The 25220-nt window shown below is 43.1% G+C and overlaps 2 protein-coding genes across 3 annotated transcripts in view; both read left to right on the top strand.

Moving 5' to 3' along the window:
• LOC132453930 (inactive rhomboid protein 2-like) overlaps positions 1 to 14908 on the top strand; it is a 30018-nt gene extending 15110 nt beyond the window's left edge. For both annotated transcript variants that reach the window (XM_060047019.1, XM_060047020.1), the window contains 14 exons: positions 546 to 767; positions 991 to 1131; positions 1427 to 1539; positions 3946 to 4167; positions 4609 to 4720; positions 5232 to 5306; positions 6276 to 6437; positions 7499 to 7584; positions 7812 to 7875; positions 8042 to 8136; positions 8482 to 8557; positions 9111 to 9211; positions 9968 to 10121; positions 12713 to 14908. In XM_060047019.1, coding sequence (XP_059903002.1) covers positions 546 to 767; positions 991 to 1131; positions 1427 to 1539; positions 3946 to 4167; positions 4609 to 4720; positions 5232 to 5306; positions 6276 to 6437; positions 7499 to 7584; positions 7812 to 7875; positions 8042 to 8136; positions 8482 to 8557; positions 9111 to 9211; positions 9968 to 10121; positions 12713 to 13144 — 2055 coding nt within the window. In that variant the 3' untranslated portion in view covers positions 13145 to 14908. The remainder of the gene's footprint in view (positions 1 to 545; positions 768 to 990; positions 1132 to 1426; positions 1540 to 3945; positions 4168 to 4608; positions 4721 to 5231; positions 5307 to 6275; positions 6438 to 7498; positions 7585 to 7811; positions 7876 to 8041; positions 8137 to 8481; positions 8558 to 9110; positions 9212 to 9967; positions 10122 to 12712) is intronic.
• A 1478-nt stretch (positions 14909 to 16386) lies between these two features.
• ube2o (ubiquitin-conjugating enzyme E2O) overlaps positions 16387 to 25220 on the top strand; it is a 34547-nt gene continuing 25713 nt past the window's right edge. The window contains exons 1-3 of the mRNA XM_060047024.1: positions 16387 to 16976; positions 24028 to 24087; positions 24939 to 25049. Coding sequence (XP_059903007.1) covers positions 16572 to 16976; positions 24028 to 24087; positions 24939 to 25049 — 576 coding nt within the window. The 5' untranslated portion in view covers positions 16387 to 16571. The remainder of the gene's footprint in view (positions 16977 to 24027; positions 24088 to 24938; positions 25050 to 25220) is intronic.

The following is a 25220-nucleotide window of genomic DNA, read 5'->3' as shown; positions in this document are numbered from 1 at the left end:
CGCCAGGATTCAAACAGAATCTAATTTCAGCTGAACCCGGAGGCTATGGTCACCTGGCAACGCATGACACCGTCCAATGACGTTCATCTAATACGGGGTCGGCGTCGGCCCCCGTGGCCGACGGGTTCGTCGCCACCACACCTACTTTTTTTTTGACAAGACATTTTTATATTTCAACCAGGCACAGAATACTAAACACCTTCAAAGTTGTGGATCCATCGGACATGGATCCACATGTAATACTGGGGCCACCGCAAGGGGAGGTCGGCGGGGCTGAACCTGAACAACTAACTCACTCTATCCCAATGTTTTTTAACCAATTCAGACCGGAAACGAAAGAAGAAGACTATGGCGTTTATAGCCTTTGCTGTCATAATCAGAGTTGAGGACGTAGGGTTTAAATACATGGTGAAAGTAAATACAAATTTAAGTTTGAAAGTAAAACTATACAATAGTAGCCCATAAAATAAGTACCAAATATACTGTCATAAACCGATCGGGAAATCCTTTCGATACCGAGGTAAAACATCTCTCCGTCCATCCAGATCGTGGATCCTCTGGCCCGGGGGCGGGCCTTCCGATACCCAGAGGAGGTGGACGGGCGGGGCCCCCGGACGCCTCACGCCCCCCAGGGAGGGCCGGTCACCCCGGGGGTCACCTCCCTGTCCTCCTTCACCAGCCAGCGCTCGGGCTACGGGCGGCCGACCCGCCGCAAGAGGGAGTCGGTGGCTCGGCTGAGCATCCGGGTGGCGTCCAACGTGCTGCGGGTAGGTGACACCCCCCCCCCCGCAGAACCAACCACCCTGAGGCTAGTAGATGGGTCTGCATCAGATGGCTCCCTCTCTAGGTTAAACACATCATGCCATCACTTATTTTCTTCAGATAAACCATTGTTGCCACACACCTGGCCTCCCCTTTGTTGAAACTGTATTCGATTGGCGCCAGCAGCCCCTCAATGAGAGAAATGTGAAATCTGTTTATGTGTTTCAGGGTCGTAATGGTCTGGCTGGCTCCCACTCTGGACGGAGTTACCCCAGGAGGAGCTTTGGGAGGCCCAGCTGGATGGATGAGGACACGGTGGACTCGCATGCACACAGTGCAGACACCTCAGAGTCCCTCTTCTTCAGCAAGGTCAGTCCCTCATCCTTTCAGTCCCTTTCCCCTCTCATTCCCTCACCCTCTCACCTCTCAGTCTCACTCTCATTGTTATCATGGGTTTCATTCATGGATGCATTCAAAGATTGTTTACCATCTATTCGCCAGCAATCCTTAGTATTACAGATGGCAAGGAAATTGTTTCTGACTTATTGTTTGAAATATTTCACACTCTCCCTCCTGCTCGGTCTCTCCCTGCTGCCACGGTCTCTCACCCCTGCCACGGTCTCTCCCCCCTGCCTCGGTCTCTCCCTCCTGTCTGTCCCTCCAGCATGACGCCCACGAAGAGCAGTACTCCATGGCGGACGACGTGTTTGAGTCGCCCCCCATGTCCGCCCACGGCCATGACGAGCAGCCCGACTACCTCCTCCACAGGTACACGTTGTGCATGCTTTCTCTCCTTGAGCTCCTGGAAAGCTCTTAGAAAGACCATTTAGACATACCCGTTTAGATAGACCATCAGGTTTTCCCGCTGATGATCAGGCTGACTCTGCTCCTGTTGAAACCCACTTTTAAAGGTCCCATGGCATGCTACTTTATGGATGCTTTTTTATTGGTGGGCTCCTACGCCACTACGAGCCAGTCGCACATTGAGCTTTCCTCACATGCGCCGTTTCGGTGTCTGCAGCTTTAAGGCGAGACACGGCAGGCAAAATCATCGATTTTTCAGTCACTGGTCAATTTTGATATTTTGGGCTATTTTGCACCATTAACATGTAATGTTTCGCAGAAAAAAAAAAAAATGTCTTAACGAAACATTTAGGTGTTTGTTTTATTATAGTTTGTCAACTTGCGCCTCAGAATTTTACAGAAGATTCACCAAACGTTTGCTTTATTACGCACCGTTTCAAATGACAGCCGGTCTCTGTCATATGTTCCGTGGTATCATTGGAAAGCACTCGATCTGCTGCACAACATAAAACTGATATCTGATTGGCTGGACTCGATTTCTGACCGGACGATTGGTTCGAATGTATCACGTGGTATGCTCTCAAGCTTGGTTGGCTTTTGCCATAAGAATCTTTAAATGCCGTTTTCTCAAAATGAGTGTTTTTCCATTTTTAGGTGCACATTTCTCAGCCTATGTAGAACCTAGGTACACCACACTTCCCAGTTTCACACATAGCATTGTTATGAAGACATCTACACATGGATTTATTTATAAATTGTTCCTGGCCAGATTTATGGGTCATTTTACCTGGAAATCATGGCGAAAATAGGGTTTTTAAGGCCATGGATAGTATATTTTGATTTCCCAGGTCATAGAAGCAGATATCCTAAAATCCATGTGAGGATTTTTTGTCATTTGATATATAAACAAAATAAAAAAAGAATTTTGGTCCTGGCTTTATCACAGTTTAAGATTCATGCACCGGAAATATATGCAAAAACGTGCATATTTAATGAGATGCAGCCTAATTAGCATAATTAAATATGCAAAATTCAAAAACTTGTAATACATTTTCTTCTTATAATGATGTATGTAATCAACTGGTAAAGTTTCATGGTGATCACTTGTATTTAAAAATGTTACCCTATTCACCTGCCATGTCTGGCCTTAATGCAAATGAGGAGGAGAGAGGCGGGTCATGGAGGAGGGAGGGGGTGTGGCCCTGAGCAGCTTGGGGCCACAGTACCATGCGCTCTGTTTGCAGTGGATGTATCGCAATGGCGAGGCGCACACAGCCTTTGGCCGTGTTCTGTAAATATTCTAGAACACTCCGGGTGCTCCGGTGGGACTCCTGGAGCTTTATATCTAAATAATATCATATTATACATAGATATCTATATCATATAATATATATTATCACAGCAAAAAGCTGTGTGCGCCTCCAGACGATATTCTAAATCTCAAACGACTGCGTCGGCTTCTCCGACGTCTCTGTTACTTCCACTTCCACATCAATCTGAAGTAGACTGAACCGTGACATGGAGGAGAAAGGGATTGTCGCCTGGGATTCTCTCCGGCGGGAGACAATCGCGGGCAATAATCCCTTTCTCCTCCCTGTCGCGGTTCATGTACTTCAGGGAGTCAAAGCCAAAGTTCCTTTCCCCCTAATTCCTTCTCAACCATGGCTGAGATAACCCCCACTCCGAGTCTCGTTGTGGAAATTCCAGAGACCTCAGAGAACCCGACATGTAATGCGCCACAACAGCAGAACGGTTATCCAAATAACTGAGAAGTGTACAACATTCGTAGCTCATTGTCTCATTGACGGGCCAAATTCTCTGCGTGGGCAAAGCAGAGAAGGGGAGGTAACATTTTCCTGTATGACGACATAACGGCGAAATTCCCAAAACAGCCTGTCTGAGCTTTGTCTTTTCAAAGGCAGAGCAGGATACCTAGTCCTCATTTTACACCCAATGCCATTTCTAGCTACTGGGGGACCATAGTCGGGAACTCATATTAATGTTAGAAAACCTCAAAGTGAAATTTTCATGCCATGGGATCTTTAAAACTCAAAGAGTGGATGGACCAACCAGTGCTAGGTGGCAGGAGTTGTACTTTTTAATGAAGCAAGGAGTCGAAAACAATGGCAAGGCCTGAAGAAGGTGTAGCAATCAAATGATTTGAAATGGAACAAATATCAATGTTAAAACATGCGATTGCCAACCCTAACTATGAAGTTTATATTTTTTATTTATTATTGCAGACAGTGTCATTATGCCATTTCATCGGTTGTTCTTCCTCACTTGTTTTAAGAACATTCATCAGGCCATCTTTCTGGTTCACTAACTCTGATCTCTATTTTTATTATCTCTGTCTCTCTCTCTCACCTTCCTGCCCAGCAAGGACATATCGAAGATGCCCCGGACTCCCCGGACTCCGGTGACCGACAAAAGCCATCCTCGGCGCGGGCGGCGCATCGCCTCCCAGGTCAAACACTTTGCCTTTGACAAGCAGAAGCGGCAGTTTGGCATGGGCATGGTCGGCAAGTGGCTGAACCGCCGCTACCGCCGCAGCATCAGCAGCAACGTGCAGAAGCAGCTGGACGACTTCCACAGCCACAGGTCAGAGGGGACACGCTGCATGCACGTCCACATGCTACCCAGCACAATGACGCATGCCTCCACATGCTAGACGGCAAAATAACACATGCTTCACCTTCCACATGCTAGCCAGCCTAATAACGCATTCCTCCACTTCCACATGCCAGCCAGCCCAATGATACATGCACGCACATCCAAATGACAGCCTAGCCCAATGTCACATGCACCTTCCACATGCTAGACAGCCCAAAACACATGCCCCCACTTCCACTTGCTAGCCAGCACAGTAACACACTCCAACGTGCGAACATGCACACATTTGATCTCCCACCTTTGACCTTTTTTCATATCTTTAATTTTGGAAGACAAATGTGAATTTTAAATCCTCTGGACATGCACTAACAGTTAATTAACTCCAGATTGATGAAATCAAGCATAACCCTGTGATGCTTGGACCCCTAGGCCTTACTTCACCTACTGGATCACGTTTGTCCATGTAGTTATCACACTGCTGGCCTGTGGTACATACGGCTTTGCCCCCATCGGCTTTGCACAGCACTCCACTACTGACCTGGTGAGTTTCCATTAGAGTTCTGGTCAAAAACCCTCTCTTTCGATGTTCCCTCGCTCTCACTCTCTCTTATTTGCTCCCTCTCTCTGTAGCTCTCTCTCTCTCTTTATATTTTTCTATATCTTTACTCTGTCTTTGTCTCTGTCTCTCTGTACGCATGCCTTCCATCTAACTTGGTTATCAGCAGCAGTCTTAATTCTATTAAGATCCACTTACATACCAGGACCACTCTGGCTCTCTGCTAAGGAGTGAAGCCAATACAGTCAATAAAGTACATTTTATTTGTATACTCCTTTTAATAAGTTAGTCTCAAAGGGAATGCAGGACATATACTTATGCACCCCTTAAGTCAATACCTCCAAAGGGCAAGAAAAAACAACCTCAATTAACAAGTGTCAGACATCCCTGCTTGGTTAGGAAATTCTAAAGTTATAAAAAGATTGTCGAAGTGATGTTAAAGTGAGCCAGCGTGCATGCTGTTTTTAATTCGAATGGTGTCTGTCGCCCCCTGCAGGTGCTCAAGAACAAGGGCATCTACGAGAGCGTGAAGTATATCCAACAGGAGAACTTCTGGATCGGACCTGGTTCTGTGAGTGTTATGTTTAGCACATTTTTATTTCATGCACATAGCGGTTCTATATTGCTTCTGAACCTACAACAAAAAACAATCCCATTATCTCTCTGTGTTTGGGCATCCTTCTGATTAGAAAACAGTTTTCCTTACTGACGGTGGGAATTAATTGTTTGAGGTTTAGTTAAAATGTGTGTATCTTTGCAAGCGCATAATGGGTTTCAATTCTTTGGCTGCTTCCAGAACTTTTTTTATTATGCGAGCCCTGAATCTGTGTCAGCCCTTTAACGCTATTTAAAGTGTTAAGGCCCTGTCACATTGAACGCAATTGTTTGTTGCGATCTCTTTCCCATGTAATCTAAATACAAAAAAATGATGGAGCTCAATCGTACACATGACGCATTTCAGTTTTTCTGCAAAAACACAACATTCCTTTTAATCAAATCAATATTGATATTTGATGGCTCTAGCCTGTGAATAAATGAGTTTAACCAAACACATTCAGGTATCTTCTTCATGGTCCCCATGGACACTGTACATGTCCGTCAGTCCTACATTAAAACTACATTAATAGACCTACAATTATCACCAATGTTATTTCACTTTTTTGTTATCGAACAAGAAACAACCTTAAAAACGTCTCTGGAGGAACGTTTCAAATGCACAAAGACGCACACCTATTATCATAATCCTCCTCATGTGCCAAGTTGCCAACTGCCATTCACTACATTATTTTACACCATGATTAAAAAGTGAAACTCCATTAAATTGAATCCTTTAAATACATGTTGGGGATAGGACAGAGGGAGCTGGCCTCATAGGCTGTGCGAGGCTGAGGCTTGAATCCATCTATTTTTCTCCCCATTCTTAATGGACACAATTCTGGACAAAGCTGCACATTTCCATCCTGTATGGTATCCATTTATCATCCAGGAAAAGTTTCCCAGTTTTCCATTCCACAACCAGCCGTTCTCTGCTGCGTAACAGGATGACCTGATCCACCTGGGGGCCAAGTTCGCACCGTGTATCCGCCAGGACAAGCAGATCGTGTCGCTGATCCAGAGGGCCAAGGACCTGGAGAGGAAGTCTGGCTGCTGCGTGCAGAACGACAACTCTGGCTGCGTGCAGACGGGCCGCAGCGCCTGCTCGGTGAGTCTGATGGGACCGTCTGATGGGACCGTCTGATGGGACCGTCTGTTTGGACCGTCTGTTTGGACCGTCTGTTTGGACTGTCTATTTGGACCGTTTGTTTGGGCCGTCTGATGGGACGTCTGATGGGACGTCTGACGGGACCATCTGATTGGAAAGTCTGACGGGACCGACTGACGGGACCGTCTGATTGGAAAGTCTGACGGGACCGTCTGATTGGAAGGTCTGACGGGACCGTCCCATAGGGCAGTCTGGGAGACTTGAGGCTGAAGGCTCGGTGGTTAGCGCTGCTTCCCAGCAGGATGGTCCTGGGTTCAATAATCTGTTTTGTGTTGAGTTTGCACGTTCTCCCCCGTGTGCATGCAGGTCTACTTTCCACCGGCCTCCATAGACATGTGAGCTACCTGGCAACAGTTAGCAGTCCAATAAATATTTATTGGTTAGCTTCTTGATGGTGTTAACCAGGCCGAATGTTATAAAGACTTGCGGTTGGTCTCCTATGCTTCTTCCTAAGTGAAAACCATGTTGGGGATTGTAGATTGTCTATTTGATTGTAGAGGGCTGTAATTTCATTGTAATTTTTTGGATGTCTTGAATAGTGCCCTGACGGATAATAATACGATCATACAGGTATTTCTGTTGTTTATGCATAATGCATATCAAAAGGTTGGTCACAAATACTAGGGCCTATTAATGCTACAGCAGGAGGGGAATCCCTACTGCTGAAAGACCAATGGGATTTGAATAAGCACCGTGGCATCCGTATATGATGTTACATCAATATTGAGTGCCCCGTTTCATTGGGGCACTCAATATTGATGTAACATCGTATACGGATGCCTTTTTGTTTCAAAGAGATTTATCCAAACGTTTCACACAAATAGATCTCCATACAAATGTTATTGCTGTCCGCTTGTACTAATGGTGGTGTGTGTGTGTGTGTGTGTGTGTGTGTGTGTGTGTGTGTGTGTGTGTGTGTGTGTGTGTGTGTGTGTGTGTGTGTGTGTGTGTGTGTGTGTGTGTGTGTGTGTGTGTGTGTGTGTGTGTGTGTGTGTCTATAGGAGACATTAGCCACCTTTGTGAAATGGAAGAATCAGAGTTGGGACACCATCCGCTCATCGGGATCTGTGTGCCATCAGGACCCAAGGTACCTCAACCAGAACCACTGCTTCAGCTGGAACCTTCCAGTCCACCACATCCTTTTAAAACCTCTAAATGTTTATGTTAGCACAGTCAGCTCTGACTGAGGCATCGAACTAGATGTTTGAATTGTCCTATGCAGGATAGATCTGCTAATAGGAATTTGTAAAAAGCTCTGTGCGGAGGTGTCTGATCATTGTATCATTGTTTTTGGTTTTGTTTTTCTGTGTACAGAGTATGTGAGGAGCCCGCCTCTGCAGAGCCGCACATCTGGCCTGACGACATCACTAAGTGGCCGGTGACAAAAGCTTTGATCATTTTTAGTAAACGCACGAGAACACACAGACGCGCATAAGACTCGTAGAAGCCAAGTATTGATATTGTGAGCGGCGTTTAGTTACCCCGATCGTCCGCCCAGCATGAGGTGGCTCCAGGCTGACCAGCGTATTTTTCCCACGTTCCAGGTGTGCACCTTCCCTCAGAAGTGGAACCAAACAGGCTACAGGCACATGGACTGTAACATAAAGGGACGGCCGTGCTGCATAGGAACCAAGGGCGGGTGTGTGTGTGTGTGTGTGTGTGTGTGTGTGTGTGTGTGTGTGTGTGTGTGTGTGTGTGTGTGTGTGTGTGTGTGTGTGTGTGTGTGTGTGTGGGGTCGGCAGTAGCTCAGGAGGTGGAGCGGGTTGACTGGTAACCGGAAGGTTGCTAGTTCGATCCCTGGCTCCTCCTGACGCTTCACCCTAACTGCTCCTGACGAGCTGGCTGTCACCCTGGGTGGTTGACTCCGCCGTCTGTGTGTGAATGAAATGGTTCTAAGTCGCTCTGGATAAAAACATCAGAAAAATTCCCAAAATATAAAGTGTGTGTGTGTTGATTGCCTGTAATGTCCTGCTTTTACCTGTAGGTGTGAGATCACCACCCGGGAGTACTGCACCTTCATGCACGGCTACTTCCATGAAGAGGCCACCCTCTGCTCCCAGGTCTGTGTGTGGGTTGGCATTTTTACTCTGCCAAGTGGGTTCGGTCGCGGCCTGGTACACCCGGCAATTTCACCGTCTTATCTGTGTGAAACCGAGGGGGTAAAGTCCCCCGTTCATCGCAGCGCCGGCTGTCTTGGTTCACTGTAGATGGCGGGGGCTACACACGGACCTCTTTAAAATAATTTGCATTCTCCCGTATGTTTTTATTTTTTCATGAATGAAGACACCCGCATTCAAGAATGAGTTCACGTCTGAGTGTAGGCTACAAACTCAATTACCTATTTACAAGTAGAAAAAAGCCAACATATTCTTTATTTTCAAGTATATTACCTCGGGCAGTGTAAACGCCCGAGGTAATATACTTGAAAATAAAGAATATGTTGGGAAAAATGCATGCATAATACGGGCATATTTGGCAGTGTAAAAACGTCTATTGTCATTGGCAAAAATTCCTCAGGTATGTTTTTTTCCAAATTGAATACTGTAACTGTAAATGGGAATTATTGGTTGAACTATTCAGCCAGAGGTCTGATGAAGGTTTATGTGTGTGCAGGTTGACTGTCTGGATGATGTGTGCGGCCTGCTTCCCTTCCTCAACCCCGATGTGCCGGACCAGTTCTATCGCCTCTGGCTCTCCCTCTTCCTCCACGCTGGGTATACAACCGAAAATAACCCACACACACACATATGCACACTTTATTTGCCTGAATGTGTTTCTATGTTATGACTTTTATGAGTTAATACAATAGCTTCTCATTGTCAGTATGCAATTCAGGAACAGCTTTGGCTGGCACAAACCTATATACATCTTCTCTGTGTGGCACTGTTTGACAAGTACTTTTTTGAGTGCCATCATGATTTTCTTCCAGATGAGGGGGTCTTACAGTTGTGCTATGTGCTGACCTTTTTCTTATCCCGTTGTGCGTGTGTTTTAAATTGCGTCAATATATTTCAAGTTTAAACTTCATAACAATGATGTTACACTTCACGATTCAGTTTTGTAACTTAGACTTGTCTCCTACAAATGAGCCAGAAGAAGAAAACTGGAAACTTTTTAATCCTATTAGTGCAAGGGATGAAGCACCTCGATGATTACCGCAATAGCTTGCCGCGTCTTTAATTCATACCAGCTTTAAAACATGGGAAAATACCTTTTACTTAAGGCTCGCTTTCCCATGAGCCGGGTGCTTGGTTTTAATACGGGAAGAGGTGAAGGCCAACCATAACAAGTGCTAAGATGAACGACAAACACCAGAGACCTGATGAACCAAGGTCACCATGTGTTGGTTTGGGTCTCTTATTGGCTTTAGGTCTTGCAGAGGTTGTGAGAGAAGAACTGTGTAAAGGTTGTGCTATCTCGTTGCTAATGTCCTCTTTTGTGTGTGTGTGCGGGTGCGTGCTTGTGCGTAGGCTGTTGCACTGTCTGGTGTCTGTGGTTTTCCAGATGACCATCCTGAGGGACTTGGAGAAGCTGGGCGGCTGGGTCAGAATCTCCATCATCTACATATTCAGTGGAATCACTGGAAACCTGGCCTCCGCACTGTTCCTGCCCTACAGAGCGGAGGTACAGCACGCACACATGAGAAGTTTTCAAAGCACACACAGCAACTCATGCACAGATCTCTGCAATGCTGGGCTGGTCTCTATTGCGGTCAACGCATGATGAGCATCCAATTTACGTTCTCTGGACAATAGTTTGGGCATTATATATATATATATATATATATATATATATATATATAGCCAGCCTACAGACAACAGTTCAGCACTTTGAACACCACCTCGGAAACTAGAAATGAGAAAAGCTGTTCTGCTACACTATAAAGTCTCAATGTTGAAGTCTAGTCATAATCCGATTGATGTGCTTTGAGAGGTCAGCGTCAGTTAAAATTGTGTGAACTTTAAGCGCAGCCTCAAGGTGAAAGATCTGAGCTGTCTGCTGCACCCAGGGTAGTATCAAAGCTATGTAGGGTTCAACTTCTTCTACGCTAACTCTTAAATGTAATACTTCAGAGTTCTTCAGGTGTCGGCACTAAATCTTCTGAGAGTGGGCTTGTTTTTCACCTTAAAAAAGAAGAACAAAAAAGTGCCTCTTTGGAGGGATGAGCACATTGGGCCATAACTGGTGACATCACTGGCTTTTCCCATCAACGTAGAAAAAGCTTTTGTTTTTCTAGATGTGTTCCACATGAATTCCATATTCAAATATATTCAGTTTGTGTCTCAAACATATGATAACAGATCTTTGACTGTTAAGATAAGTCTTAAGATAAGACCAGTTAAGATAAGTCTTTAATCAAAAAGTCATATAAATAGACAGATCTTCCATTAATCATTATAAATAGTCATATTTGAATTGGCAACAAGGTAGAGGCCATTGTCTTGGTTCATTTAACTGTAGCCTGGGCCCCTTCCTGGGTTGCGTGTCCCATCTCCGCTTGGCTTATTGTTTTCCAGAAGGAGTGCACTACTAACTTTGTTGTTTATCAAAGAATTTGACATAAATGATCTTGTGGCAATGTGTGAGGGGTGCTCCTTGCACAAGAAGGAGGACACTTAATGAAATAAGTGTCCTTGCACATCATAACATGTGTCAAACACATGACAGGAAATAACATTGAGCAGCTGCCATCTTTATTGGCTGACATGTGTAGTGAGAGCATGGGGTTGCTCAGATTGGAAGTCCCGGAGTCACTGGGAGGAAGGGGGGGCTTGTTTTTGAAGCCCTACTGCTATGGGGAAGAAACAGTTAGAGAGCCAAACCTTGCGACACCGTGTGTCCCAAGGTTTGGCTCGAGATGGACCGGTAGCTTTTGTGGATGGAAGTCCTTGAAAGAGGTTGTGATAGGAAGCTCATCCCTGCTCCACTCTTGATCTTGGAGGGGTCAAGGTCTAGGAGAGAGTGCAGGTTAGAGCCGATTTACTTTTTTGGCTGACCGAAAAATATCCACTGTAGTCTGCCTTGGTGCTTGGCAGTGGAGTAAGCGAACCAGACGGTGATAGATGAGCTAAGAATGGAATCAATGATGGTCGTGTAGAACATGCTCTGCTTGGCCTGGATGGTGGAGGTGATGTCCCCCACCCACCTTAAGCCCTGTCAGGTTATTGTGCCCAGGAATCTGAATACCTCCACACGTTTTACTGGGGAGTCATGCGTGATAAGGGGAGGGCTCCCCTTGGAAGTTTGTCGTGGATGAGAGTTGGGGCGATGGTGTTGAATGTGGAGCTAAAGGCCCCAAACGGGGTTATCGCAGTGGTGTCTAGGGGCTTGAGATTGAAGTGGAGTCCTATGTTGACTGTGTCGTCTACAGACCTGTTGCCTCTGTAGGCGGCCTGAAGTGGATGGAGGACGGGGGTTGGATTTGAATGACCATACAGAAGGTTGTGTGTATACAACATATGTTGTTGAAATTGAAGCAAACTTTTAGTAAAGCTTGAATTACAAAAAAAGATTCTGAAACAGTGGGAGTATGATAGGTGTGTGGGAGCGACAGAGCCCTGTCTTTTCAGTCAGACTCAACCCCTGTTATCATTGTCCTTATGGCCTGACCCAATGTACTGCCAGCTTGGCCCTCTGCCGCACACCTAGTGCCTCCAATAGGCTCGGACATTGTGCTAATTTCACACCTTAAGTGTCTGAAGCAAGGCTAACGTTAGACATCCCCAGGCGACAAGTGTTCCTGGTTCAAGGACATTTCTCAAGGGAAGGCTTTAAAAAAGCCCCCGTAAGCCCCATGTTTTGGCAGGCATCCTTGAAATAATAAGTGCTGTCTTTACAAGGAAATTAATGAGACAAATATTAATGTTTACACCTCCATATAAAAACATATCTTTGAATGAACCCAATGTGGAAGATTGCTCACTGAGAGTGGAACATTAGACTCACTTGTAGTTAACCTGAACATGATTTAAAGGTTACGTAGTTGCAGCGGCCCTAATGCTGAAAGTTTTTGTGGGTGAATGGTGGGGCTGAGTGATTGATTTGTAGACCTGTATTATACACATCAATGTGCTGTATATCGAATTTCATGAAAAATGAAAAAGCTCTATACTGTATATTTTGCATGTAGATGATGAAGCTAATCATTTATAAAGTAATATCAGTTTAAGGTCTGATTGATAACAAAAGTCTCAATTCTCCCTCTGTTCTTCCAGGTGGGTCCGGCAGGGTCTCAGTTTGGCCTCCTGGCTTGCCTCTTTGTTGAGCTTTTCCAGGGCTGGCAGATGCTGGAGAAGCCGTGGAAGGCCTTCCTCAAGCTGCTAGGCATCGTCTTGTTCCTCTTCTTCTGTGGCCTGCTGCCATGGATCGACAACATCGCCCACATCTTCGGCTTCATCAGCGGACTCCTTCTGTCATTCGCCTTCCTTCCCTACGTAACCTTTGGCACATTCGACAAGTACCGAAAGCGTATTTTGATCGCTCTCTCGCTGGTGGTCTACTTAGGGCTCTTCTCGTCGCTCATTGTCTGGTTCTATATCTACCCCATTAACTGGCACTGGCTGGAGCACCTCACGTGCCTGCCCTTCACCAACACGTTCTGTGAGAAGTATGACATAGACCACGATATAGAGCACGTGGTGACCTAGAGGCACGTCCGGCCGGGAGATGGTCCTCTAGTACTGGTGGAAAGCTAGCGCTTTAATCCTGATAAGGCAAATGATTCCCAAGTGGATGGCGCTCAAGTGTGGATGAGCATTTCAGTTGTATTTGTGCATCGCCGTCGGACCTTCAGAGAAAAATGGATACGGTACATGGATGGGGGATAATTGAATAATGCCATGATGTCTGTCTTCCTAGACCTCAACTCTCAGCCCTCTCTCCATCCTTGTAAAACCTCAACTTGCGTCAACCCCAACCTGCTTTCCCATTTTCTATTCACAAACTGGTCATCACAGCTAATGCTATCATCAGAGGTTTGCTGGAAGTTTGAAGAACATGAGAGATGTAAATTAAGAAGACATGGCTATATATTTTTTATTTTTGCTAATTACTTGACCAGTAAGGGTACGTACCACTGGATTTTTAACATTATTTCAGTAGATATGATGTGTTAAGCAATTGTAATTTGTTGCTTCACAATCAAATCCCTTGGAAGAAGCTCAATGCAATGTTGATATGGAAATGTATTCGCACTTAAAATGTTTGGAAAGTCAAGAAGTTCCGGTAAAAAAATGCCTCAAAATCTACATAGGATGTACAAATTAGAAATGATGCGGCCTGCGTTTTTCTACAACTTGACATCTTTGAAACTGTATCATGTCTCATTATCTGCAGAATTTCAATTATTGATACATAACCAATTTCAAAAGTGCACTAAGCCTTGGTGATAAGTTATAAGTAGTTGCAACCTCTGCAGGAATTCTATCAAAACCACTTGCTGCCTTAAAATAACAATTACCTTTTACGAAGAGACGGATTGCAGCCATCTCATTCTCTTCACAGATCACATCCATATGTTTTGAGGCATCTGAGCGGTTTTACCCACTGTTCTTGTGCATGTTCTTGCTATACCGGTTCCATCTTTTAAATCTCATTCATTGTGTTTCACTTGTCTGTACGCTAGCGTTTACAGCACCACTACTGGCATTTTGATTGTTCAAATGTCATTCTTACATTCTTGTCTAAACCACAATTTAGTCATGTATTCAGATTATTTCAAGTGTTTTTTCAGGAACGCCACAAAAAATCTCTACTTTTATTCAGGGGTAACTATTATCAATGTGCCTGGTTAGATGAAGGGTGCAATGGGTTTTCCCTGAGCCTTCTCTACTTGTAACATACTTTTACTTTGAATCTTTAGCTCTGTTCGCTGAGGCAAAGCAAAAAAAAAACAAGGTACACTTCTACTCTGTATGCCTATACCCTTCTTTCTAAAACAAGGTACACTTCTACTCTGTATGCCTATACCCTTCTTTCTCCCACGTCTGTTGGCCAAATTATGCATCAACTAAAAGGGATTATTTGTTATTTACATTTTCTGTAACTCTTGTGAGTAATATGCTTTAAAGCTTGGAAAGCCAACAGGAAATATTACCTTATTTGGTTATAGTCAGCAATGACATATGAAGAGGGATAAACAAAAGATGAAGACTGTTATGGATAATTTATGTCATGTCATTTTAAGAATGGATTCAAAAATCAATTGGTAATCAGTCATTTTGTTGGGGAAAAAAGACTTTCACAGCCCAGTGCCTTTCTACAAAGTGGAAGTCTTGACCAATGTCTTTTCCTCTTTTTCATGCAATGTTTTTATGCAGCAATGTCCAGGGCACCGTTATATATTATGAGTTTCTCTTTTAAATGAAATACTGTAAAAAATAAATAAATAAAAGAAAGCTGTTCAAAATCAATTTTATAAGCAAACATATTTGTGTAAAAGGTTTACAATTGACTCACAAGAAGGAAAATGTTTCTGCAGTATTAAAAATAGAAATAATCGGATGTAGATATTTATTTTATTTCCTCAACATTTTGTCAGTTTTGGGACTTGAGGCAAAAATGTGATTGTCCACAATGGACATTTAAGAGAGAATTACTACGAAAATAGGTTTTCTAATATAGTAGTCGTACATTTTCAAATGTACCAATGTGGACCTCTATATAATATAGGGAGAGCCGGGTCGATTGAAACATGGGATTTCCTCGAAAACCACGCAAGTCTTTCAAGTCAAATTTACGTTCAGCACGCAAGGCTGACCAACCCCGGGACATTTTGTGTAATGACGTCATACCGTAAACGTCCCGACTGGGCGGGGAGTTTGAAACAGTCAATTTTCGTTCGCAGTTAAAAAAAAACATAACAGCGCGATCATCCAATATGTGTATTAAATAACACTTCTAACTAAGAGAATACACATGTGAGTTGTTGATCACATGATGACATTATTTGTATACGTAACGTCATCTTTGAAAAAGACGTTTAACTGAAAGCTGTTTCAATCGACCCGGCTCTCCCCATACAACGATTATATTTTGTTTTTCAGAAGGTGAGATCAACGGTAGCCATTTGCTTCATGTATTTCTGTACTACTTGAACTGCTGTTAAAAAAGGATGAACATGTTTTCGATCATCTGGAAGTGTTTTCAACGGTCAAAAGCAGGCATCGTGATTAATCGGAAATCTTAGAACAATTCCGATATTTTCCTGGAAATTTCATAAAAAACCTTATTCAAACCTCAAATTTGTGAAGCTGCATTATCATTATCATCTCAATGACACGAGTGCAGAGTCCATCCCTCCTGTGTCCTCTTTTTATAATTGATTTTATTTTATTTACATAATTTTTCGCTTTTCTGCTTAGGTCATTTCCTTTCCTAAGCAAGTTAGTTTTCTGTTTATGTACCCTACTTCGAATTTCTCCGCAACTCTACCTTGAGTTCTTTATTTCTTATTTCTTCTTGACGAATTCTTATTATTATGGCTAGCTTTTTCTGTCCCAGTATTTTCTTTTCATTACTTCCTTCTGGGTCATGTTTCCAGCCAGGCAATGTGGTCGAATTGCAGCCTGCATCGATTTTTGGATTGAGGAAAAAATACCTACCTACTTAAATCACTGAAATATTTTCTTTCGGATAACTATTCTATTTCGTGAGCTTTGCCCTACACTTATTTCCAGACATGGATACATTGATAAATAAATGTGATAGCCTATTTTGCTTATTGCTGAAGAACCAATGCATAGGCTCCTCCATTAATATTCTGTTCTATACTACCCAATATTTAGATGCCACTAAAGTAACTCGAATACATTTTGAGTTGCCTTACTTTCATCCGATAGTTTAAAATAGGAAATGAATGCATTCAAAGTATGCAATATATATAGACCACATAAACACTGACACCAAGTGGCGAGTTCACCAGCCACCTGAAATTCAATTGTGGCAAGTGATGCACTGCGCTAGTTACGTTGCGACGCAAACACGTGCACTTCCCCGGTTACAAGTTTCTCTTTTTTCAGTCCCATCATCCACCCCTCTGGAGCTCCAGCTGCATCATTCCCTGAAAACACAGTGATGGCGGACCCCACGGCATCAGATGCAGAGGTAACGGACGAAGAAGTAGCCTCCCCGACCCTCTCTCCCGCAGCGAGTCCGGGCTCAGAAGCAGCGTCCATGGCGCTCTCTCCCACCGCGGACGGTTCGCAGCGGCTGCTCTTCTCCCACGATCTGGTCTCAGGGCGGCACCGCGGCTCGGTTCGGCTGGGCCTAGTGCGGATGATTCACGGAGAAGAGGAGTTGATTTCAGATTCGGACATCGACGACGACGGCGGAGGGAAAGGTGGCGGCGGGGGCGGACGTGTCCCGTGTAGCTCGGACACCGAGAGCGCCGCGGACGCCCGGAGTCGGCCTCTCGGACGGGGATTCGTGCGAGTTGAGTGGTACCCCGACGGAGGAAAGCAAGACATCCGGGAGACAAAGGTATCTAGCTGTGGTGCTAACTGTTTACACTCCAATAAATCACCTTGTGGGATACGAGGGGGTTGTGTTTGGGTGTTGTCAGCTGGCTGATGTCTCAGAGATGACTGTTGCCCCTTATTGGAATATATTCAACTGATTTACTCAATAAGCCAAATGTGCTAGTTGACTTACGGAACAAGGCAGACATGTGTGCTAGCAAGCTGCTTAGCTTTCTGCTACAGTACATCTCTTATCGGCTGGTGCAAGCGAGCTACATTGGCTAAATCCTCCACCTGCCCCCTCCATATCTCCTCAACCCAGCTGTAAATTCACACAAAATGCCATAAAGGATAACAGGCAATCGAGGCTATCCTAGATTTTTCTGTACAATCTGTTGTCCTGTTTTCAGCACTCCATATTTGATTATAATCTTAACAATTCAAATCTCAACTGGGTGTGACTTGGCCTTTGGCGCATGGTCGAGATGTTTGTTTGAGGTTAGGGAATCGCCAATTATTCAAGCTGAACTCGTGTAGTGATGCGTCTTCAGGACAGTGTAAACTAGACGCACCCAAACTAAACAGGTGTGGCAATATCTGCAGCAAACCATTGTCAGGCTAAAATAAAACATTTCATCCATATCGCCTGACGCTTTTTTTAATATCTAAATTTAAAATGGTGCCAACTGTTCTTAGTCGTCCGGACATCTAATCAAGACATGCATTTACTGTCAGTTCGTACGATGATCACATTTAAGATTTATTTCTAGGAGGTTCAGTACACTAGAATCATGCTCTAATCTCTTATCTTCAGCAGGTAGCTATCATGAAACTGACTGTAAGCTGGTGATGTTATTAAAAAAAAGTCAACATTACAGAAACACAAATTGTGCTTTGCTGAAAAAAATGAATCTAGGGACTGAATATATGATCCTAGAGAACAAAATCATTTTATTTATCATACACATAGATTGGACTAGAAACAAATTTCAAGAGCTATTCTCAGCCCGGCATTGTCAATCTGGCAAAATATGTTCTGGCCAGATATGTTGTTTATGGATAAGAACAAAGGTTGAATGAAGCTGACGTCTGACAATGACACACAGGTCAACATGCCAGAAAACCTTTTGTTCTGTGTCAATACAAGTAGTGAAGTGGCAAGCCCCTAAAGGCTTGACGGTGTATTTGTGTCATCATATTTGCACTTATAGTGGCTTTTTAAACATGCCATTGGCCTGACTATATACTCGAATAAGCCATCAAAACGATGGTCAAATAGATTTCCCTATGGAATCAGTTTTATTTATTATTCTTTAGTTCAAATCCCCCAATGCTGTTCATAACATTGAACCACTTAACCAGTCAGTAATATTTTTAGACCTTTCTTAATATTATGAAATAGTTCATGACAATGCTATTTTGAAAACTACTTTAGGATACTTAACCTTTCTAATGGCAGAGCCATTTCTGCATCGAATGTGAATGATTGTCAATGCCATCCACTCTGAATAGGAAGCCCTTTTATTCCTTGGTGCTAAAATGAACACTGCCCTTCAGCTACTCTGTTTTGATGTAACTAGCAGTGATCCACTAGGGGAAGTAAATTCCGAGTACATTTAACACCAACCGGTGATGTTCTTGGGTCAATGTGAGTTGGGACAATAATAAAAAAGTATTCTAAATCGGAGTCATTAAAGACAAGTTTCAAGCATGTGTATAAATAAAAAAAAACTTTCTGCTCACTTCATGAGTTTATTTTGAGTTTCTTTATGGTAGATTACAGCTTCAGGCAGATAACTTTGGGTGGGGGGGGATTGGAGTTTATATGTACAACATGTTGAAAGGAGATTCATTCAGTAGCTCCTTACTGCGAAATCGTTTCTCACATGTATACCATTACATCTTGATGCATTTCTGAGTCCATACTCTGCCCTCACTACCATAACTATAATTCTGCACTGAATTCAGGGATAACCTAATTATTTCTAAACAGTCACTTTCAAAGAACATGAGTTTTGTGTCGGAAGATTGAAAGTAAACTGAAACACTAACTAGGCTGCCACCCTCTCCCAGTGATGGAAGCTGCCACGCTTTATGACTCAAGTATTTTCTTTGTTGACACCACCCACTCAATTGGGCTGGAATAATTGGTTCAACATGGCTTCAGAGCATCAGCAAGGGGATGGCTCTTTATTAGTGCTGTTGGGAAACCATATTTCCAAGGGTTTAATCTTTCGATACGTCCAATGTTGTACGTTTTCGTTATTTGTGATAGTCAGTATATAAGAATGGCATAGCTCCAGTATGCCAGTATGCCATTCTACTCTCACTATCATGCCTCAACATCAGCAGGCAACATTCTGTAAAGTGTGATGAATGAAATACCCATATTTATTTATAACGGGCTTTATTTTACATTTTGAGAGCTAGCTAGTTAGATAGACATTTATACAACATGTGCGATCACCTTTAGACTGTCCATCGGCCGCGGGATTAAGGAGCTGTTGACTTAGCTGGTAGAGCTAGTCGAGGCTAACCTTAGCTGTAATGTAGTTATTTATTTACTCTTCACCGAAATTTCTCGGTGTAAAGCATTCCCACTTCCTTGACCCCCTGCTCCACCTTCCGAGCCATTGCATCTTTATTAGTCATGGCTGTCGGCTGGTGATGTATGGGTGATTGGAAGAATCCATTCCAGACAGTGGAGGTTGATCAGCAGAAGGGTGGGGTTTCTCCATCCATTAGCTTGATCCTGCTGCATCCATTCCCGTAAAGACCCCCGGTTCATCACCTCCCCCGCTGGTGCCTCAGCAGAGTACAAGAAAAGCCTCTCTCAAATGAGAGAGGGAGTGGAAGGCACATTTGACAGCCTCTTGCTACCCAGCCCCGTTTTGCCATTAAAGAAAGACAGCCAGACTGGTCTTCTTTGAGTCAGGGTGTTCCTGAAGCTGTTAAAACGGGGATATATTGATAAACCTCAGAAAATTGCCTTATCGTGGCAAAGAATTTAAATGAGCAATGACGGTGATTATGCATTCGGATTATGATTTTAGGATACAGACTGTGTTGACTTTCAAACTGGCTCATGGCAGGCTAAAAGGAGGAGTTTGAACCACATTAATTAACCAACAAGGTGCCTAATCTGCTGTTGCCTCTGTTTGCAATAAGGAGGCATTGCAACCCCAACCAACCGTTTTTGCCTGCTAAGTATTGACACGTTATCTCCCTGTTGATGTCTTGCTTCGTTTAACTCATTTTGAGGTGGTTAATTGATCAAACTCCAATCCAACTGGTCTAGTTTGATGTTGAATTCCCTCATAAATATGTGGAACTGAAATCCTTCTCCGTCGCTTTACTTGAAGTGGAGCGAGATTAGAATATTTTCAAGGTCTCTAAACAGCGTAACCAAAGCCTTAGATATAGCAGGACGATTGCAGCCATAGTACTTGCATGTCAACATAGTTCCTACAAAGTGATGATGAAAGGCTTTCTTGAAACCTAGACTGAACTGTGTGGTTTGCTGAAGCTGGACCCCGGTCTGAGCTCGTGAGAGAAGCCGTAGACCAGGGCTATTCAACCTCCTTAACAAGTGGGCCGAAAAGGAAACCCACTGGGGGTTCATGGGCCACACAGAGTAAAACTACGTGAATGAATCGCTACAAATAAATCGTACTTAAAGTAGTGTTAACTTAATATATATAGTACTACTACATGGAATAAACTTGTCAGACGCATTCCTTCCTTCTTCACTTTTAATCGTATCATTATAACATTTTTGTTCTCGCATATTTTGGACACGTATTTAGAATTCAACCATGTTGGAATCATCACAAAACAGAACTACTGTACATATGAGACATTTTGAGTCGGTGAGAAAGATTGCACTGCCTTGTTTGCCTAGTTTGGCTCATCCTGAGACACTCATGCAGCTTCTCATAGGCCATGGAGCAACGTGCCCTTGTTCTGATGGCCTTCATATGAGAAAAGCTAGACTCGCACGTATCGGTTGAGCCAAACATTGTCAGAATAAGTGATGCCAGTTCCTGATTGTGGGGTACTGATACTGGCTAGTATCACCGGCTACACACAGAAACCTGATTTGCATGCAACTATGTTTCTCCTTTATTTTATTTTTTTTCAGAAAAAAATGAAGAGGGGCTTCATTTGGCCCACGGGCCGCTAGTTGAATAGGCCTGCCGTAGACGGCACTGCTTTCGTAGGCAATGATGTTGCAAGAGGAACAATCGGTGTGTTACTTATACAGTATACGCTTCCATTCCATTGTTATTTATGTTTAATATTTAATTGTTTTGACTAAATGTATACGTCCAATGATGCATTTTGTTTGATTTACATAGTCTGATATTATCCGTTAGTTGTTTTCCTTAGTGTGCGAGTGAGCTTACGTTGGCCTGACTATTTCCAATAAATGGTCATCCTATTGATTTCTTCTCCCGTTAGTGATGTTTAATGTATTGTCCGTTCCTTTGCGTCAAATTTTATAGAAACGGTCAGAAAACTGAGCGGTTTCGCTTTTAATCAAACTCAACTCTGTAATGCTATATGTTTACATGCCGTCTTTTCTCAAAGGAACACATGTCAGTTGGATCAACTAATTGACAAGAACTCTCATAACACTGATTAAGAACCCTTATACAATCGGCACACAATGAATTTCATAAGAAAAATCCTATCAATATATATTTCACAGATCGGGCGATCACGTATTAAAAAGATTGATTGTTATCTGCTTAAATATAACCAGATTGGTGCATCCCTAAATAGCTGCTAAATTGGTTTGCCTGTTGTTACCCTAGATTTTTGGATTACTATTGGTGAAAATGACTAGGCTAGAATCGGGTCAGATTCATACTACATCTTAAACTATTCTCGTTGGGAATAAGAAATATAATGTTGAAAGATCCCAAAGTCACCTCCAATAACGGGCCCTTTTTTAAATAAAAAAATGTATTTGTTTCCAAATATTGAATCATTTATATAAATATTAATTATTGCCTAATTTTAGCCAATATTGGCACAAATGGCATTCCATACTCGACAGCCTGTTTCGTTATCATTCATTCCTTTAATTATATAAAGTCTTATTAAAAAAGGTAATTTAGGTTTACATGGAAGCGCACCGTGTGATGGTTGGATTATCTCTTATAAAACAAAATAGCTGAAATGGGATAATTCTTTTCGATTAGTCTTGGTCTAAACAATGGACATTGGAAGATATTCACATTATTTGATCTGTTTGTGTCTGTGTGATCTCTAATAGATGACAAGTGGCCATGGGCGCGTATCGATTCCTCTCCACTGTTCTCCCAGAATTCTACTGGCTAGGGTTACAGCTTTGTTTGTGGATTTAAATGATTATTTTTCATGTTGGATTGTTCCGTTAAAGGCTGTAGAGAAAACAAAATGAGAGACTGCATGTCTTGTATCTGACGTCGCGCTCCCTGCGACTGGCGTGGACAAGACCGACAATCTCCCCATCGGCATAACTGAAACTCTCCTCCACATGCCCCGACTTATGATAGTTTTCACCTCTTTTAATGCTTTTATCCTCCCATTGGAAAAATGCGGTGAAGTGGAGCACAGAGATCGCCATGTCTGTACCGGAGTTCCAAGTGCGGGTGGTGATGTATATAAATGATATAAATGATCATTTAAATCCTCAAACAACATGTGTAATTCAGGGCATTTAAAGTAAAAAAATAAAATAAAAGATAATTACTTTCTCTCCCTTGAAAGAACCCATTCATATTTTACGATCTCATAGGTCCTATGGGGTCTACCGGAAAGGGCGTGACTTTGACACTCTATTGGCAGCACCCGCACTGTTTGCGTACATTTGTTGAATATTCTACTGACTTTCTGGTTGTTATTGTGTGGAAAGCGACTGAGGATTTTCTCAGACGGAAAACATGTTACACTTGGTCATGCTGGTACGGTGTCACTGATTAACTAAAATAAAAGATGTAATGAAACGACAACAGGAAAATACTCAGACGGCATCAAACCAAAAATATAAAATGGCTCCTTCTCATTATCCCGAATTGGTGCCAGTAAGTGCTTCCACCTGGCATGCAGACCTCTACCCGCTCCCCCTTAATGGTTTCCATATTCCATATCTGGGCACTCCCGAACACCGACATCTGTGGCTGCCGCATGCGTCGTAACAGCCCCGTCTTCAAATGTTACAGCACAACTGTTACTCTATTTTGGGGGAACTGTTAGACATTCTATGTGCCCCAATCAATTTACTCTATACCGTTTGCGGCTTTGCTGAATTTATATCGTGTTTTTTTTAATTGCTGAATTTTTAACTGTGCCAATATCGTAATCTAACTGGGTTTATTGGATGGCGTAAACCCAATCAGCCGGACTGGGTCCAGAGAGGTGTGGATGGACTAGGTCAAGCTCCACACACTCTGTGTGTCTATGACTACCCATTGATTTTAGTTGTACCACTAAATTGTCATCGAGTCTCTTTGGAAACAGTTAAAAATAGTTCAATACACATGCAGCTGGGTAGAGGAGGCAAACACACCTTACGCACAATTATTACTGCAAGAAGAGCATGGTCGGTGGGAAACGGTGGCAGGTAAAAGTCAGCAAAGCTGCTTGCAGTGTTATTTAGCAAACAGAATTAAGCACAACATGAATGGAAAACGTATGATGGAATACAGAAAGCAACACTTAATTTGAAATAACACCAAGCTGTAGGACTTTATTTACGGTTTAGTCTATTTCAAGATTAAAATCCCAGTGGAAAGTGTACCACAGGTTTTGGTTGGCGGTTCAGCTCTGAAGGGTTCTCTGGTCTCTCCACTGTTTAATGAGGACCGTGCTGAGCCCTCTTGGCAAGCTCAGGGCCACTTGCATCAAGGATGCTGAGCTCTAATGCGCCAGCAGTCAATACGCATCTTCTAGTCTGCAATGAATAGACTCCCCCTGTGATGGAAAACAAGAGGGCGTACTCTTCTGCAGGGGCTGCAGACAAGATGACTGGACTTTGTTTTAAAAAATGATTTTGTTGACCGGTATCCCTTCTCTTTGTCTTGCAGCTGAAACTTGAAGACCGCTCCATCGTTATTCGAGACTTTGTTCGGCGGATGAATTCTAATGTAAGTGGAAAAAGAACACGCACTGAATGACTGACGCCTGGAAGGTGTTGTATTTTAAAAACGTGTACATCTGAATTGTACAAAATTGATTGAATTTTTTTATCTGATCCCTTTTCATTTGTTCTCATGATGGTTATTCTAGATCACCAATACCAGATTCAAATGGCAGGGGGGGCAGTGTGAGGAGGGCATCGGGGACTCGCATCAACTGCATGCAATACCGTTAAAGTTGTCCGTGTATAAACATTTTATGAATTTAAAATGTTAAACATTAAATTACTATTATCTCATGACGCTAACTATTGTGGAGAACAGTTTTTTGGTGAGCAAGCATATGGAGAACGGAGATGCAGGGTGTCGGATCAAGCAAATTTCTTTCTGCATGTGCTACAGAAGGGTGACCATCTTTGATCAAGTTTCCCTCAGTGCTGTATTAAAAGCCAAAATACGACCACCCTTGACTTGCACCATCCAGAAGGCTGAACTTTCTCCAGAACGCTCTCTATGCCTTTCACTATGCTTCTCTTGACTCCAAAAAAACCAACGTTGCATCTGTGAGACTGTTGCTGACTTGGTGGATGTTTGACATAACATTGACCATGACTTTTTCAGAGCATGGTAATTGAACGATGTTTCACCGATAATTAAAATGGTAACAATCCTGCTAACAATCTGAATTTTAATGTGGTTTATTGTTCAATCGTAAAATATTGATCGCCTAGAAGGTGATTAATGTTGGGTGTGTCTGTGTCAAACCATAACTCTGGACACTCTTCCGACCGCATGCTGTTGAATGACTGTATTCCAAATCATTATGGAATAGAGGATGTGATGTAATTTTCTTTTCCCAGGACAACCAGTCCGGTGTAGTGACCAACATAGACATATCGTGTGCGGTGAAACTGGTCGGGACTAACTGCGTTTTGTATCCGGTGAACAGTAAGGACCTCCAGCACATCTGGGTAAGAAGGGCTAGTCCTGGCTTGGTTTTATTCCTGGTGAACCCTTTTAACCCATTTAGGCCTAAAACGCCTGCTAAAAAAGGCCTTTTTATGCCTAAGAACTTTTCTGTAAACCCCCTCTCAAAACCTGAAGGTTTTCAGAACAATGTTCAAAGTTTGTCAACGCCTAAT

The sequence above is a fragment of the Gadus macrocephalus genome, chromosome 3 (assembly GCF_031168955.1).
Source record: "Gadus macrocephalus chromosome 3, ASM3116895v1".
Classification (NCBI taxonomy): Eukaryota; Metazoa; Chordata; class Actinopteri; order Gadiformes; family Gadidae; genus Gadus; species Gadus macrocephalus.
This window is presented reverse-complemented; position numbering and strand designations above follow the sequence as displayed.